The sequence below is a fragment of the Amia ocellicauda genome, chromosome 18 (assembly GCF_036373705.1).
Source record: "Amia ocellicauda isolate fAmiCal2 chromosome 18, fAmiCal2.hap1, whole genome shotgun sequence".
NCBI lineage: Eukaryota > Metazoa > Chordata > Actinopteri > Amiiformes > Amiidae > Amia > Amia ocellicauda.
In genome coordinates this window covers 19940599-19957836 of record NC_089867.1, presented here as the reverse complement: position 1 = coordinate 19957836, position 17238 = coordinate 19940599, and the positions used below count along the sequence as shown (strand labels likewise).

Genomic DNA, 17238 nt, shown 5'->3' with positions numbered 1-17238 from the left:
AAATCGAGACTCATCAGACCAGGCAACATTTTTCCAGTCTTCAACTGTCCAATTTTGGTGAGCTTGTGCAAATTGTAGCCTCTTTTTCCTATTTGTAGTGGAGATGAGTGGTACCCGGTGGGGTCTTCTGCTGTTGTAGCCCATCCGCCTCAAGGTTGTACGTGTTGTGGCTTCACAAATGCTTTGCTGCATACCTCGGTTGTAACGAGTGCTTATTTCAGTCAAAGTTGCTCTTCTATCGGCTTGAATCAGTCGGCCCATTCTCCTCTGACCTCTAGCATCAACAAGGCATTTTCGCCCACAGGACTGCCGCATACTGGATGTTTTTCCCTTTTCACACCATTCTTTGTAAACCCTAGAAATGGTTGTGCGTGAAAATCCCAGTAACTGAGCTGATTGTGAAATACTCAGACCGGCCCGTCTGGCACCAACAACCATGCCACGCTCAAAATTGCTTAAATCACCTTTCTTTCCCATTCAGACATTCAGTTTGGAGTTCAGGAGATTGTCTTGACCAGGACCACACCCCTAAATGCATTGAAGCAACTGCCGTGTGATTGGTTGGTTAGATAATTGCATTAATGAGAAATTGAACAGGTGTTCCTAATAATCCTTTAGGTGAGTGTAGATGTATGTGAGATCAGGACTCCTGGTGATGAGCCGAATGGACACATTTATAATTGGTGATTTCAGTTTGGGTGGAAGTGGGGAAAAAAAAAAAATATATATATATATATATATATATATATATATATATATATATATATATATTTTTTTTTTAATCCAAATGCTCATGATTGTCATGGATTGCAAGAGCCGAAGTCTTAATGATGGTGAACAGTTCTGCATAATTACTCCTGCTTTTCTAATTTTTTACAGGTACCTCTCAGCGTCAGTCTTCCCCACCAACATCACCGAAAGGCCCTGCCGTAAGTACATTTGTCACTTTTACATTTTTAGCAAGGATTTTTAGCAAAGTGTGATTAAGATTACAATTTCTTGTCTTTGGAAGCTTTAAATATTAAACAGTGAACACATTAACTGCTGCAACTGTCACAGCTTATGTCTTCATTTAGTAAAACCCCTTTTAATTTGTCAATTAAAACTGTTACAATTTAAGTTACTCCATATTTATATATTATAGTTGTCTGGTAGTTTGCTGCATATCTCCCTGGCAGCCTGTCTGCCTGTAGTTAGAAATATCTTCTAGTTTAACTTTCCTGTTTAATTGTTCCAAGTCTCCACACAATGATCTGCTAATGTATCACTCAACAGTCACCAGTCAGCTGCTTCTTCAGAGTAGACAGCCAGCAAGACGATTAAAGATGCATTGCTTTCTGTCCGAAGTCAGGAGGATATACAAGCGTGGATTTCTTAAACTCCAGAGGTTGTTTTATTAGGCAGGGATGCAAGCCCTCTCCTGAATTTCAAAGTCTTGTCTGACACAGAGGGGCCTAAAAGCTGCGCACTCCTTGAGGTTGCTTCATAACGGATTGAGCGGATCTGTCAGTGTCGGGACACCATTTGCTGATTGATGTAACTTTCACGCGGGAAACTTAGATGAGATTGCAATCATAATGTGCATTGCGACCATGAAATGTAGGTGGCATTAATTCAGTTTAGCCAAAGTCTCTCAGCATACTTGCAAAATTTCCTGTCAGTCATCTTTTCTGTCCCAGCCAAGGGAATCCATTAACGATCCTTGAGCATCAGTGTCCTGTCACTTCCTCGTAACAGGGCCATTATCATTAACGTTGACAAAGAATGTCAGATAACATGTTGACTAAAGGCTTTTCCTTTCATATTTGTTTTTTCTGTCTCCTATTCAGTGTTTTGCAAGTGGAATAGTAAAGAGCCTGTTTCTTTGATGTTGGTGTATGGATCTCATTATTAAACTCTTACTATATTCTCATGTTGTGTTAAAAAGCTGGGTGCAGCACCGGCTACTGTTTTTGGCTTATTTGCAGCCACAATATAGCAAAACTTGACTGTCTTTGATCCTATAGTCATAGATTTCTCACAGGGCATCCTTATCATACCAGTGCATAGTGTCCCCCAAGAAGTGTTAGGCCCCATGTTGTTTTCATTCTGTGTGTTACATTGAGGCATTCAGTTTGACAGTGCCCTTCAGACTTTGCAAAAGACTCAGATAATGAAGATCATAATGTGTGAGCTGTATACTCTTGCTCTCATAGGGGGTGGCAATATCAAAAGTATATTTGACTCTCATCCTGTGACGATGCCTGACCCTTGTACAGAGTTGAACATCCTTGGGGAGCTCTATGCTCAGCGTAGAAAACAGTCCCAAGTATCTATTTCTGTTTGTTATTCCATGCTATTAATTAGACTATATTTTGATGCTGCATCTTCGTCGAAAACATAGAATACAGCACAACGTGCTAAGTTCTCCTAGTTATTTATTTAACATGAGTATCAAATGAATAAAATATGTGTGTTTTTGGATAGTTTGGGGTAGAACCAGGTTAGATGTAAAAGCACAAGTTTTATTTTAGTCCTGGTGGAACCGAAGTATCCGAAAGCATGCCGTCTATGCTGCAAAAGAGGTCTCAACTGTTACCTTTTTCTGTAGTATTTTTACTACGCAGATGGCCACAGGTCCTTCCGAGTTATTTCTTTATTTTATTGTTATAGACATCAACTCCTGTATCCTCCTAGAAACTATTGTATTTCAATTCTCTTTTAAAGCTGTCTATATCCCAGCTCTCTGCATCTCCGCGCTACCCAATCATCAGCCATTCTACAGGATCTCCATGGCAACAACAGTTTCCCTCTCAGCTTTACCCATCCCCAATGGTAGCAGCCCACCAGCTGTCACATGCTGTAAGTACCCACTCCTACACACCGCGAACATAGCCGCCCACATGCACAACTGATCTGCCCTCAGCCTTCAGGGTGCAACTGGAGCCTGAATACCTGAATTCAGTTTGTTCTTTGGTTTTGGCTTCTTTTGTTCTCTTGTTTTTTGGGGGGGCTTTTTTTGGTGACTTTGTTTACTTATGTTTAAACTATAAGAAATACAGTAATTACTTTATAAACATAGTAGAGCTGACACTATATCATGCAGAGTTTTTTTGTTTCTCTGCTTTTGAAATTAATATAATCTAATAATGTTGATAAAAAAAATCTTAAGGGCCCAAGGGTGTTAATTAAACAGTAGAATAGGTCCCACACTACTTTAGGGAATCTTTTCTAATACTTCTTTCATACCATGCTTCTATGTTTTCATTGTATCAGTGAAACTGTTCAAATCTTTTTTTTTTAATTACATACAGTGGATTGCATAAGTATTCACCCCCAAGGACAATTTCACATTTTGTTGCAATCCGGAATGAAAATTGATTTAATTGGGATTCTCTCCCTTTGATTAACACCACATATTCAACACCTTGAAGGTACAACATATTATTTTTTTTTTGCTATGAAACAAAACGTAATTAAACATAAAAAACTGTTATGTGTTCACCCCGCTGAGTCAATACTTGGTGAAACCACCTTTGGCAGCAATTACAGCTGCAAGTCTTTTTGGGTAAGTCTCTACCAGCTCTGCGCATCTGGTTCATGTAATTTTTGACCATTCTTCTTGGCAAAATTGCTCAAGCTCTGTTGGTTAACCGCAACTTTCAAGTCATGCTACAGATTCTCAATTAGATTGAGGTCTGGGTTTGACTGGGCCATTCTAGGGCCCTCAGCTTCTTGTTTTGTGCCACACATAGCGTTTTGCATTTAGGCCAAAAAAGTTTAATTGTGATCTCATTCGACCAGAGAACCTTTTGCCACATCTTTGCTGTGTCTTGCACGTACCAAACGGGGTTTGATATGATCGATTTTCAGCAATTACTTTCTCTGTGCCAGTCTTCCATATTGCTTTGTAGAGGGGGACCCAGGTAATAGCTGACATATGTACAGTTTCTCCTATCCTGGACGTGGAACTCCATAACTCCGCAGTAATGGAGTTACCATTGGACTCTTGGTAGCTTCTATGACCTCTGATCTCCTTGCCCGGTCACTCAGTTTCAGTGGATGGCCTGCTCTAGGCAGAGTCGTGGTTGTGCCATTTTCTTTCCATTTTTTTTATAATGGATTTAACTGTGCTCTGGGGGATGTTCAAAAGATTGGGATTTTTTTAATAGCCCAACCCTGACTGTTGCTTTTCCATAACTTTCTCTCTGACTTGTTTTGAATGTTCCTTGGTCTTCATGGTGTGGTTGTTTGGATAGGCTCTCTGACATACTCTGGGGTCTTCCAGAAACAGGTGTATTTGATCTGAGATCATGTGACACTTTAATTGCACTCTATTCAACTAATTATGTGACTTCTGAAGGCAATTGGCTGCACCACAGCTTATTTAAGTGTGTCATAGCAAAGGAAGTGAATATTTCTGCAATCAAGAATTTTCAGTTTTATATTTGTATTTAATTAAAAAAGATAGAAATATGTTTTTTTCCAACATCGACATTATGTAATTGTTTTTGTAGATCAGTGACAGAAATTCCCAAATAAATCCATTTTAGTTCCAGATTGTAACACTGCAAAATGTCCAAAAGTCCTTGTTAAGCATTGGAAATAATTAGAATATGTGCTATCTATATTAGAGAAATAGGTCAAAATGTCAGCAGCAAGATGTCTTTTTTTAAGCCACGGACCTGCCACTCTTGCAGAAAATTGAAGCCAGTAAAAACACAAGTTGTACCTGTAGCAGACTGAAATGCTTCCCTAGACAAAAGAGTGGGGATGTGTCATCTCTCTCTCTGCTACATGTTGTCTGACCAGAATACTTCTCCTTCCTGTGAATTCTCAGCAAAGCTGTCCTGCAATCGTGTTTTTTTTTTTTTTTTTGGGTTTGTTCATATCATTTTTCTTTTCAGCACAGATAGACACATCTTTGCTGGCTATATAACAAAACCATGTAGCACAGCCCTGTAAATAAATCTGCTGAGGGTTTGGAGAGGACAGAAAATATATATATATATTTTTTTTTCCCCCTGCACTGCAAAAATATGTCAGTTTGAACATCCCATCAATTTGTGAAAGTTGTTCCATCTCGGGGCTCTGACAGCTGTCCACAAACTCAGATTTCCCGTGGGTCAGAAGGCAGAAATGAGTACACTGGATTGTGAAGCGTGACTGTGGAGAAATGACAGACTGTTTGACAGATAACCTTTAATTGTGAGAGCCATATCCACTTATGAACATCAATGATAAAGATCATATTCCACTTAATAAATCAATACCTCAGGGGGCCAAGCCCTTTCAATGCCATAGTATGAAATGACTAGAAGAACTCCAGTTTGTGGACATGAATACTGTGAAGGAACAGTTCTGTCTGCAAAACTACTTCTCTTGTTCCTAGTATGGATAGTTTGGTATTTAAGTTTGTTCAAATTCTACCATTTCATGCATGGTCCCAGTTCTGTAAAGTTTTGAATGTTGACTAAAGTTCAAATATGCATATTATAAGTTCCTTTTTAATGGTATCTGCCTATGAAGAGACGATATAATGGTCATTACAAATAAAAATAAAAAACGTTACTTGGGTTGTTTGGCCTTATTTCTTTACTTCTTAGCACAGGCATGATGGTTTTGTGGCCAAGAAATTATATTAAAATGGCAATATTCATTTTATTCAGATAGCATGGCATACTCCATTCCCAAAATGAATGCACTATTGCATTATTATTATACTAATAAATATGAATCCTTTAAGCACATTATATTAATGTAATGGTCCAGATTTATTTAAGTAGGTTTCAAAATGTCTCCCATTTCAACCATCCACTGCTGCCAAATACATACAGCAAATTCAGAGTAACAGTTAAAACACTGAACTTATAAAGCTTTATTAAGCATGAGTTACCCCCCCTCCCACATTTTAATATTTGCTGCTTTGTTAAAAAATATGCAAAATTGATTTGCTATGGTCATGCATTTTCATAGCAACTACAGTGGGGGAAAAAAGTATTTGATCCCCTGCTGATTTTGTACGTTTGCCCACTGACAAAGAAATGATCAGTCTATAATTTTAATGATAGGTGTATTTTAACAGTGAGAGACAGAATAACAACAAAAAAATCCAGAAAAATGCATTTCAAAAAAGTTATACATTGATTTACATGTTAATGAGGGAAATAAGTATTTGACCCCTTTGACTTAGTACTTGGTGGCAAAACACTTGTTGGCAATCACAGAGGTCAGATGTTTCTTGTAGTTGGCCACCAGGTTTGCACACATCTCAGGAGGGATTTTGTCCCACTCCTCTTTGCAGATCCTCTACAAGTCATTAAGGTTTCGAGGCTGACGTTTGGCAACTCGAACCTTCAGCTCCCTCCACAGATTTTCTATGGGATTAAGGTCTGGAGACTGGCTAGGCCACTCCAGGACCTTAATGTGCTTCTTCTTGAGCCACTCCTTTGTTGCCTTGGCTGTGTGTTTTGGGTCATTGTCATGCTGGAATACCCATCCACGACCCATTTTCAATGCCCTGACTGAGGGAAGGAGGTTCTCACCCAAGATTTGCAGGCGTTGCAGGATTTCAGTCCTTTACGGCATAGTGTGTTACCAATTGTTTTCTTGGTGACTATGGTCCCAGCTGCCTTGAGATCATGAACAAGATCCTCCCGTGTAGTTCTGGGCTGATTCCTCACCATTCTCATGATCATTGAAACTCCACGAGGTGAGATCTTGCATGGAGCCCCAGACCGAGGGAGACTGACAGTTATTTTGTGTTTCTTCCATTTGCGAATAATCGCACCAACTGTTGTCACCTTCTCACCAAGCTGCTTGGCGATGGTCTTGTAGCCCATTCCAGCCTTGTGTAGGTCTACAATCTTGTCCCTGACATCCTTGGACAGCTCTTTGGTCTTGGTCATGGTGGAGAGTTTGGAATCTGATAGATTAATTGCTTCTGTGGACAGGTGTCTTTTATACAGATAACGAGCTGAGATTAGGGGCACTCCCTTTAAGAGAGTGCTCCTAATCTCAGCTTGTTACCTGTATAAAAGACACCTGGGAGCCAGAAATCTTGCTGATTGATAGGGGATCAAATACTTATTTCCCTCATAAACATGCAAATCAATTTATAACTTTTTTGAAATGCGTTTTTCTGGATTTTTTTTGCTGTTATTCTGTCTCTCACTGTTAAAATACACCTACCATTAAAATTATAGACTGATCATTTCTTTGTCAGTGGGCAAACGTACAAAATCAGCAGGGGATCAAATACTTTTTTCCCTCACTGTAAATATGAACCTTTGAAGCTTTTACCCCCCTCTTTATCTCTTAATTAGAATATTTTGCTGTGGATATTTACTTCCCCATTTCTTTATTATGTTGAATATCTAAAGAAAGCTTAGTTTCTCCCCCTACACAAGCTTTTTCAGTTTGTAAGTTATCGCATGCACATATGTTTATTTGTCTACGGTTTGGTGCTCATTTCTGGGCGGTAATGAAGCAATTATGAAATTCCCTTTATGTGTGGAACAGACAGGCCAGGAACTGAATTCACAATTTAATCATCTGTATTTAAGAAGTAGCCATTTGGTGCACTGCAAAAAAAAAAAAAAAAAAACTTTCCGTGGCTAATGAGTAAGGTGAAAGGTTACATATTGCTTTGCTGAGCTACTGTACCACCTTGCCTCAACCATTGAACCACATCCTACGTTTGGACAGCTGTGAAGTAGAAAATTACACCGTTTGCCGCTGTGCTAATAATAGGTGATGTTTTCTAGGGTTTAAATTGGTGGCTTAGTGACAAAATGCTCCCGGTGTCTTTTTTTTTCTTTTTCCCTCCCCCAATATGACATAATGAACTGATTAAGTCGTTTATCTTGTTGTGCTTTATCTTTCTGTGTGGATAAGCAGGAGTTGCCATATGCCAGCAGTATTTCCCACCTGGAGGCTGATCTAAGCCAGCCACTCGCAAGGCCTCGCTCCCCCAGCGCGGAGCAGTTGCAGGAGCTGCCGTTCACCCCCGTGCACGCGCCCATCATCGCCATGGGGACGCAGATGCCAAGGTGAGAACGTTCGCGGCTGACTTTCGCGCATCAGCCGGGACAGTCACTGCGCTCCCGGATCTCAGACTCGCAGGTGAATCAGAAGCACTCTGGAAGGCAGCACATTCCTTAAAGGGACCGTGGACTGTTTTTCCTCAGAACCAGTACTGTGAAGTACAGCTCGTAGTTTTTTTGCAGCCACTCAGGCTCAAGAAAAAGTAAGATGGGCATAATGTAGTTGTTAATGTGTCATGCAAAAATCATGTGCCCCTAAAAAACTAAAAACCCTGTTGTAATATTAATTAAGATGAAAGTGAAAATATGGCGAATAACAGACAGCCTTATTGAATGATAGTGTAGGGCAAATAGCTTTAAACAGAGCCCAAAAAACTGATGTAGTAGAATTAGAAGATGTAGTGATTGAGAGAGACAATTTATTTTATTCTTTTTAGTTGTCACATCCAATCTGTTTTTGCTTTAAAGTTTGATCTGAAAGTTCAGATCATCTGCAGCTGATACATTTTAGATAACAGGAAAACAACTGCAAGCCTTCTAAACAATGATAAAAGTATGCGATACAAGAACATTTTCTCACAATAATTAAAATGAATTGTAAATAAGTCAGAATACAAACAATTATTCAGTTCTGCCAGAGAACTGGGGATGCTTTGTTCCTTTGCTGTGAACTGACCCACTTTCTAAAATAAGCACACATTTGAATTGTAGAATTTTAATTTAATTAAAATTGCACCATATTTATCTGATTAAACTGAACCTCTTTGAAATTAAAACTGTCAGGGAATATTAATCCATTCTCTCCATATTATGATGTTACTTTTGGAACAAAAAGATGGAGAACTGTTTAAAAAGTAAAGTTACACTAACTAAAAAGGGTTTTGAACTTTTGGCATTATATTGGCTTTTATACAATAAAACCAAACTTATATTGTGTTGCATAGATGCTTTTTTTCTCATGAATGGTTGGTTGGTTAACCTACTGTTTACTGATTTATTAATATCTCTCCAGTAAAGCTTATATTTATAAAGAGAGTCTGGATTCATGTTAGGTCTAATAGAACAAAACACTGGCAAATCATTTGCATCACAAAACACTGATTTTAAATGATCCATTTTAACTTATAAAACACTTAATCTCCCTCCTCTATTCCTTGCAAACTTAATCTGAAAATATAATCAACAATTCCCCCTGTATCTAAAGTTTGTTGATGATGAGATACCCAGGTATGATGGTTCTTGTTAATGGGATCGTATGACATTCTCTGTTCCTTTCCCAGTGTTCAAATCAATACTTACTAGGCCAATATATTTGTTGTCACTGCTTTGATTAAAACTGAAATATTTTATTTATTTATTATTTAAATAAAATACTATTTAATACTGTTTAATGTGTTTGGAAGTTCACTACGTTCACTACGTATTGTACACGGCTTTGTATTGGTTACCATGAAAGCTATTTGATAAAATAAAAGGCATAACTGATTGATTGATTGATATAAATCCTGTCTGTCCTGTTTTGGGGAAAGTCAACACATTATTGTATTTTGCTGTGAGGTCATTTGCTCCTTTACCCTGCTCTTTATCCCTCAGTTCGAGCTCCGGGATCTCACGAGGGTCACTGGCTCAGCTTCACTCTGCTGGCTTTCCTAGTATCCTGGATTGTAACAACCAAGCAGCCGAGGTCCTGGACCCGTCCGAGCCTGTGAACTTTAACCCTCAGATAGAGGAAGCTGATTATCTTCAGTGCAATGAGATTGTGCTCCAGTTTCTCGCCTTCACCAGGTAAGCAGAATTCACCCTCCTTACATATCTATACTGAACAAAAATATAAACCCAACCTGTAAAGTGATTCATGAGCTGAAATGAAAGATCCCAGAAACTGTCCATATGCACAAATATTTCTATCAACTTTTGTGCACACATTTGTTTCCATCCCTGTTAGTGAGCATTTCTCCTTTGCCAAGATAATCCATCCACCTGACAGGTGTGATGTATCAAGAAGCTAAACAGCACGATCATTACACAGGTGCACCTTGTGCTGGGGACAATAAAGGACCACTCTAAAATGTGCAGTTTTGTCACACAACACAATGCCACAGATGTCTTCAGTTTTGAGGGAGCATGCAATTGGCTGCTGACTGCAGGAATGTCCACCAGAGCTGTTGCCAGAGAATTGAATGTTAATTTCTCTACCATAAGCCGTCCAACCAGTCTCACAACCACAGACCACTTGTAACCATGTCAGCCCAGGACCTCCACATCCAGCATCGTTTGAGACCGGCCACCCGGACAGCTGATGAAATATACATACATATATAATAATATTACCCAAACTGCATTTTCATGACAGATAAATATAAGCAGTCATAGACTGTGGTTATTTATGGTGAAAGTCTACATGTCTCTAAACTCTGAACTACTCACCCACCTCATCTCTCATAATTCCCACTAATTTTGTTAGACTTCTGTAAGTGCATCCTGCAATAATACTGTCCCTCTCCTCCAGCAACATTTTTTTTTTTTTTTACTGTAAGCAAGTGCATCTACAGTATCTACAGTATGTTTTCATACAAAACTGCAAAATATGTATATTTATTATTTATTAGGATTGGATTTATAGACAGATTCGGCTACAGTACATGTTTCTTTCTCTTTTATTTTCATAAGCCCACAAGATGTAGCGGCCAGAAATTAAACATTCCTACAGAATTCTTGTCTGGGACTGGGGACCAAAGGCCCAAGGAATCAAAGGGATTCCTCCCCAATGCCTCTGAATTCTGTCCAGGTTTCTCCGAATGCTGACAGAGCGAGGAGTTGTACTGAGCACTTTTTAACATGTCAGTGGCCCCTCAGGCGATGCATCTCTACTTGACTTGGACTTGACTTAAAAACAAAATTCCCTGTTTGTAGATTAATGATTTTTTTTCTTTTTTTTGTGTTTTTTTGCCAATCCCGCTTAAAATTCTTCTGAACATTCACAAATCCCCAAAAGGCAGTGTCTTCTTGTGTCCTTCCCAAATCATCTAAAAGTTTTTACCCAAAGACGTCTGTGTCCTTTCACACTAGTCGAGGATTTTGTGTCACGTTATAAAAGGGATCATTGGTACATGAACAGGGGGAAAAAAAAGGTAATGTATTTTTTTTTTTTTTAATTAAACTTGCATCTGTCATTCAGTGATCTTTGTCTACAAGACCACTGTCATCTCAAAAACCCAAACCCCAGCCTGTTCTGACTATTAATATGCAGGGTGTGACTATATGGCTTAGCCTCAGCCCCTTGCATTTAAGGTGTTTAACTGCAACTGGATAATAAGTGTTAAAATCCTGTTTGGTTTGTATGAGGGAGAAGGAAAGACCCCTGTCCATGGTATCCGTCATGTTAACTAGTCAGCAAATATACATTGAAAATTAATTACCTAATGAACAAGACAAAGAGCCTTGCACAAGGACGTCAGCTTATTGTATGCGTGCTGTAATTATGGTGTAATTTTTGCGTCTCTCTAAGGCTCTGTAATTATCAATCATGTCTGTTTACTGAATGAATATTAATGAAAATCTCTGCAACTCAGCAGTCTCTTTTTAGCTCAGGAATATTACCCATTGAGTTGGCTCTGATGACAGGCAAGCTCAGCTCTTATTAGAAGGCGCTTTAACTTCGGCCGCAGATTTCTCTGCATTCTGTGTGCACTGCTATTGTTCTGTTTGTAATTGTTTTTTATTGTTTTTATTTTCTATTTTAATGCAGTGTGATTGATTGTTAATCTTCCCTCCGAGACAGATGACTAATTATTTCTGCTTAAACTCACTCTTATTTAATTAACTCTAGTTCCTGGTGTGGCCTTACAGGGACCCCCACACACAAGAAAAAAGTGTTTTGTTTTGTAATGCATAGAGGTGATTACTCGTTATGTCTGGGTTTTGAAAATACTCAAAGAAGCGCTGTTCATTAACCCGGTTGGGGAAAATAGATTTGTATTGTTTCTTCAGTAATTGCCTCTAAGATACTATGTTGACACTTGTAAGCTAATGTTCTTCTTGTTTTGCTATATACAAAGCTGTGTATTTTTAAACAGAAAGATGGCTGAATGGTTTTCAAGTCCAACGAGGAAAACATCGCATGAGAAAGCAATTACCGTGCTCTGAATTACCAGGGACTTTTTGTGTTTTTCCTCCAAGAAGAAGTGGAGTAAAATACAATCATAATCAATGTACTGACATTTGCTAAAAGAATATAGAAAGAGGTTTGAAATTGCAGATATTTTAACTATGCACATTGCTCAGCTTTAAGCAATCCTAATCAACCAGATACCATTATTTAATTATACATATATTAAATGAAGTGTATTTCACACATGGCAAATTTTTAATAAAGCTACATTGCATTCTGTGAATCTTCCTATCAGTTATTAAACTATGTTTGCACCATGCACCATTAATTCTCCAATTAAACGGCACTCTGTCCCAGCCCACACCCACATTTGCTCCTTTTCCGTAAATATTAATCTAAAGTTTCATTTGGAGTTCACAAGTGAAATAAGTGATGTTCTTATCAAAACTGCATGCTAGAGCTGGTTATTTTCAGGCCGCAGTCTGAACTTCCCATATATTATACATTCAAATGCGATTTTACACACAGGACAAGAGTGTGGGCTACTGTGTAAGTGCATTTCATGGTTTGAGAAACTGGATCCAGTGTGGAAGGATCCACTGTGTACTGTGGACTGTGTGTTGAACAACTTGGATAAGAACCTGTCTTCTTGATTTTGTATCTATACAGCTTTCTCTCTTTTATCTCTATGACAGCTGTGACAGAAACATCCTGCATATGTAAAGCAAGATATGTGTCTGTAGAGTGAGTGGTACTGGAGTCCAAATTGAACTGTGAATGTTTATCTTTATTCCTCCTCTGTAGAATACCCCAGGAAGGGATGCAGTCTGACTGGCCCACTTCCATTTATTTCACATTCCAGCTGTACCGCTTTCCCCCAGTGACAACACAAAGACTGATGCTGCTTTCCACTGACAAAGCACCAAAGACCTTCCAAGACACAGCTCCGTGTGTCCTGACTCTGATTAACAAAGATGGAACTGTTAACACTGGTAAGAGGACCTTGACAATCAATGGCTCTTCATGATTGTGTTTAACCTTGATGCCTCAACTATGCACGTTTATGGATGTATTTTCATTCATGTTTGAGGGACTTTGGTTTTTGAAATCTCAGATCTTCTGGATGCGTTCATTTTCTGACGTAGGTGGAATGTACTTTAGATTTACATGTGCCGTCAAAAGAAACTTAAATCATCAATTTTACAGTATGCCTATTTTACATATGACTGATCTCCTTAAGCACCAGTCGTATGCATTTTCAACCCCCCAACCCAAACAAGAACATACTTGATTATGCTTTGCAAATTACTGGTGATCCCTCCATTTGATCCTGATATTCACACAGTTTTGCAGCACATTTCCAGTCAGCTTGCCCTGTTCTAGGAATGACTTTGGCAGATTAACTTTCTCTGTCGATTTTTTCCCAGCCACTGCTTTACTCTGCCGAAATCAGGCCGCTCTAAGAGTCTATTCTCTGCTCATTAGTTCCCTGTGACTCCCAGGGTTTGCATCACCCCCTAGCACTGATGTGTCATTTCAATTGCACACCAGAATGGCATACTTGTGCTTAATGTGGCACAGTTATACTTTTCTTGGCTTCACTGCTTTCCTGGATTTCAAACTCGGGGTGAGCAGGTGAATCAGAGATCTGTTCCTGTGAGCGAGCCAGATTAGACTCAGTCTGTCCCTCAAGGATGTACAAAAGGGAGAGATGTAATGCTGCACAAAGGCACGTGACAAGAATGTAATTAGTCTTCCTAAGCTTTTCTGTACCTGAGCTTGTTCTCAATCCTGTTGAAAAGGGAAAACCACAGAACAAAAGAGGATGGTAATGAACATGTTAACATTTAAAAAGGACTTAAAACAAAAAAGCCAGTGCATAGTCATATTGTTCCAAGTGATTTCTTTTTTAGGGATGCTAACAAAAAAAGAAGAAGAAACAAAAATAAAAGGTATTGTTCTATGGCAGTAGTTTGTCTTAAAATACTTAAACCTGCTTAAACTACTTAAACTTTGCTTAAACCTCACTGACAAGTTTTGTTGTTTCTGTTGTCCTGTGCAGGGTCCCCTGGCCTACAACTGAAGTACCTGGTGGACCCAGGCTTCCTGAAGCTAGGAGAGCAACGCTGGTTCCTCCGCTACCTGGCTCTACACACCCTCCAGATCGACGTGTGGGATGCAGAATCATTGCTTCTCATAGGCTCCTCGGCTGTCGAGCTCAAGGTATACCTCATCCAACCCCTCTTCTCTATGTTAACCCGAGATTGAAGCATCTAGTACAGGCTGTTGCCCAGCCAAGTAGAAACCATACAAGATATGGATTTTCTGTGAACCGCACCTCTCAGTCATGAATTATTGGTGGTGAAATGCCTAGTGCTTTTCTATGAAAGCCTTTCTGCAGCACATGTATCTGAGTTTTCGGAGTTGAACATAATATGACGAAAGGTACGTTTCAATCTTAAGAGTTAACATTTGATGTGTAGTAATTGGTCCAAACCCCCCCCCCCCCCCCCCGTAGTGGTAGTTCCCTGTTTTATTTGAGAGTTTATAAATCAGCAAGACCACTTAATAATAACATTGCTCCTTTTCACCTGTGCTGAAGTTGCATTCTTTGAATCTGATTTGAAGCCAAACCAAAGACCTTGTGAAAGTATAGCTTTGAAGAACCAAGGATTGAAAACTACAACCTCCGATAACCTCTATGTGATAAGAAGTCAGTAACATTTTAAGCAATTGGAAATAGAAGGCACTGACTAGCTTAGGTTTCCTCAGCTATATCATGGCTGGAAAGGTTGAGTTACTCTTTACCTTTAGCTTATTTTTGGGTACATATCTCAGTCTTTTTTGTGTGTTTGTTTTTTCCTTGCTGCAGCATTTACTACGACAAGGAAGGCCTGCAGTCCAAATAACACACCAATTAGAGGTCATTACTACAGAATACTCCCAGGACTCCATGGTATTGAGTGGGGACACATCTCGCCACGGCAGCATCAGACCAATCGATGTTTCCACTGTCGTGAAGGGGAGACTGCACCTGCGTATGGGAAACGTTGGTAAGCAGAAAACAGGGCATTCTTGTCGAAGTTAAAGAAAACTTAAAGAGATACGTTAAGAGTTTTTAACTATAGATAAAGCATAGTGATTCACCATAAAACAACAGTTCACCGATGGGAAACACATTCATTCAAGACCGAAACCGTGAGTTCCAGCTTTAATACATTTCTTTGAATACGTTGGGTAATTGAATGATATGCCTTAGTGGCAAAGCAATAAAGTGGAATAAATTGTTATGAAGTGTTCCTTTAACATCACTATCCTGGGCTTCTTCCCGGAGACAGTCTGAATCATTCTGAAAATGCTTTCCTACTGCCATGACTGGAGCGATCTGCCATTTCTTTTCATCTGTTCTTAATTTATTTTACTTCCTATTTGTTGCTGACAAAGGAATCGAGCTGTCAGTCATTCTGAAGGAGATCCTCTAAATGTTGCCAGTAAAAAGGCAGAACGCCCTGTTGATTTGTAAAGCAGTGCTCCTCCTGGCTCTGTGTATTGCAGTGCAGGCAGCTTGATACTGCTGCAGAAATATTTTCAAATCACAAAATAGACATTCTGAATTGTGAGTGTTCTCTTGCCCATATGAGGAAGTCCAGTCTTATTTGTTTCACATCTGTCACACTTCAATTTTTGGGGTATGCTGTCAAAAAACATAAAACTTGATTTGTGGTTGTTGTGATCGTAGTCGTTGTTGCTATTTTTTATGAGTAAATGACAGATGATTATAACCAGTGACGATAGAGTCATTGTGTTAAGTAGATGCAGAAAAGCTCTGGCAAACAAGAAGTCACCCTCATGTAACTGAGTTTAGAAGTTACATTTGGGGAGTGGGCCATAGTTTCAAATCTCATCTCGTACTAAACGGGAATATTCAAATTATAAGAACAACATTTTGCTTCCTTTATAATTACCACTAGAATCAACACTATAATTATCAAAACAATTCAAACATGATCACGGTGCAACAGTAAAAATAGTACTTCCAAGTCATATAATGATATTGTATTTGTCTAATGCCTATTGATATATTAAAAATACAAGCAAACAAGTAAACAAACATATATTGATGATGACGACAACAACAACTACTACTGCTACCAATAATCCAGGTGGGCTCCAGGTGACTCGCCATCGATGTAATATGACAAGTGGAAATGGCTGCCAGGCACACTTTGAGCAACAGCTTGTAACAGTTTCTGCAGGAATTGCAGCATCACTGCTATAGGGCAGGTGAACGGGTCATGTACATCTGGAAGGACTGCCAGAGGTAGGAATACAGGGCCTCATAGAGGGAGCTCTCACTGACAGAATTGTTGTGAAAATGGCTTCTGACAGCCCTAAGGCTGTGAGGCATTCCCGTTCAGGGGACAGAAATTCTGGTCTCAGGTGCTACACCATACTCTGCACTTGAGACAGATCTGTTCGAAGGGGAAACTGCCAAGGATCCCTGCACAGCAGGGGAACAAGGCCTACATGGCTGCTGGGGAGCGGTCAGCAACACCTTATCTTCTCTGGCATGGCTGTGCAACAAAGAAATAGTGGAAACGCATAGAGGATATCCGTGGTGGGCCAGTGCATTGATCCCAGCGTCCCTGTGTGGTCTGGGATGGAGAGATGAACAGCTCTGACTGAATCCTAACTGCACACCCCCTTACCAGTTGATGTAGGCCATAACGGAGTAAGTAGGGCTGACGAAGTGCTGGAGACATAGGACAGCAGCCCAGAGATCTAAAGTGTTTAGCTCTGTGGGGCTCCATCCACAACCCGTGGACTTTTGAAACGGCGCCATAGGCTAGGTTATCACAAACTTGTGGTAACGGATAAGCCCTAGGGCCACCCTGAGCACCATCACGCCAGAGTGACCAAGACTCAGTGAATGCGGTCACATCCCAGATACATCCGCAGAGCATTGAACCACACCTGCAGTGGCTTCAAACAGGATCTGTGACACTACTACTAGAAGGCCCGGCAGCCTTTCACAGCTCCCCATCAACACTCTGTCTTTCAGTTGATTGTGCGCTGAGTGAGCATCTTGAAGCGTTACACCTT

The 17238-nt window shown here is 39.7% G+C and overlaps 1 protein-coding gene across 1 annotated transcript in view; it reads left to right on the top strand.

Moving 5' to 3' along the window:
* Positions 1 to 17238, top strand: part of nphp4 (nephronophthisis 4) — a 54330-nt gene that overhangs the window by 10646 nt on the left and 26446 nt on the right. Inside the window, exons 3-9 of the mRNA XM_066690771.1 lie at positions 880 to 929; positions 2707 to 2841; positions 7879 to 8030; positions 9618 to 9809; positions 12940 to 13127; positions 14198 to 14358; positions 15008 to 15188. Of these exons, the coding sequence (XP_066546868.1) occupies positions 880 to 929; positions 2707 to 2841; positions 7879 to 8030; positions 9618 to 9809; positions 12940 to 13127; positions 14198 to 14358; positions 15008 to 15188 (1059 nt within the window). The remainder of the gene's footprint in view (positions 1 to 879; positions 930 to 2706; positions 2842 to 7878; positions 8031 to 9617; positions 9810 to 12939; positions 13128 to 14197; positions 14359 to 15007; positions 15189 to 17238) is intronic.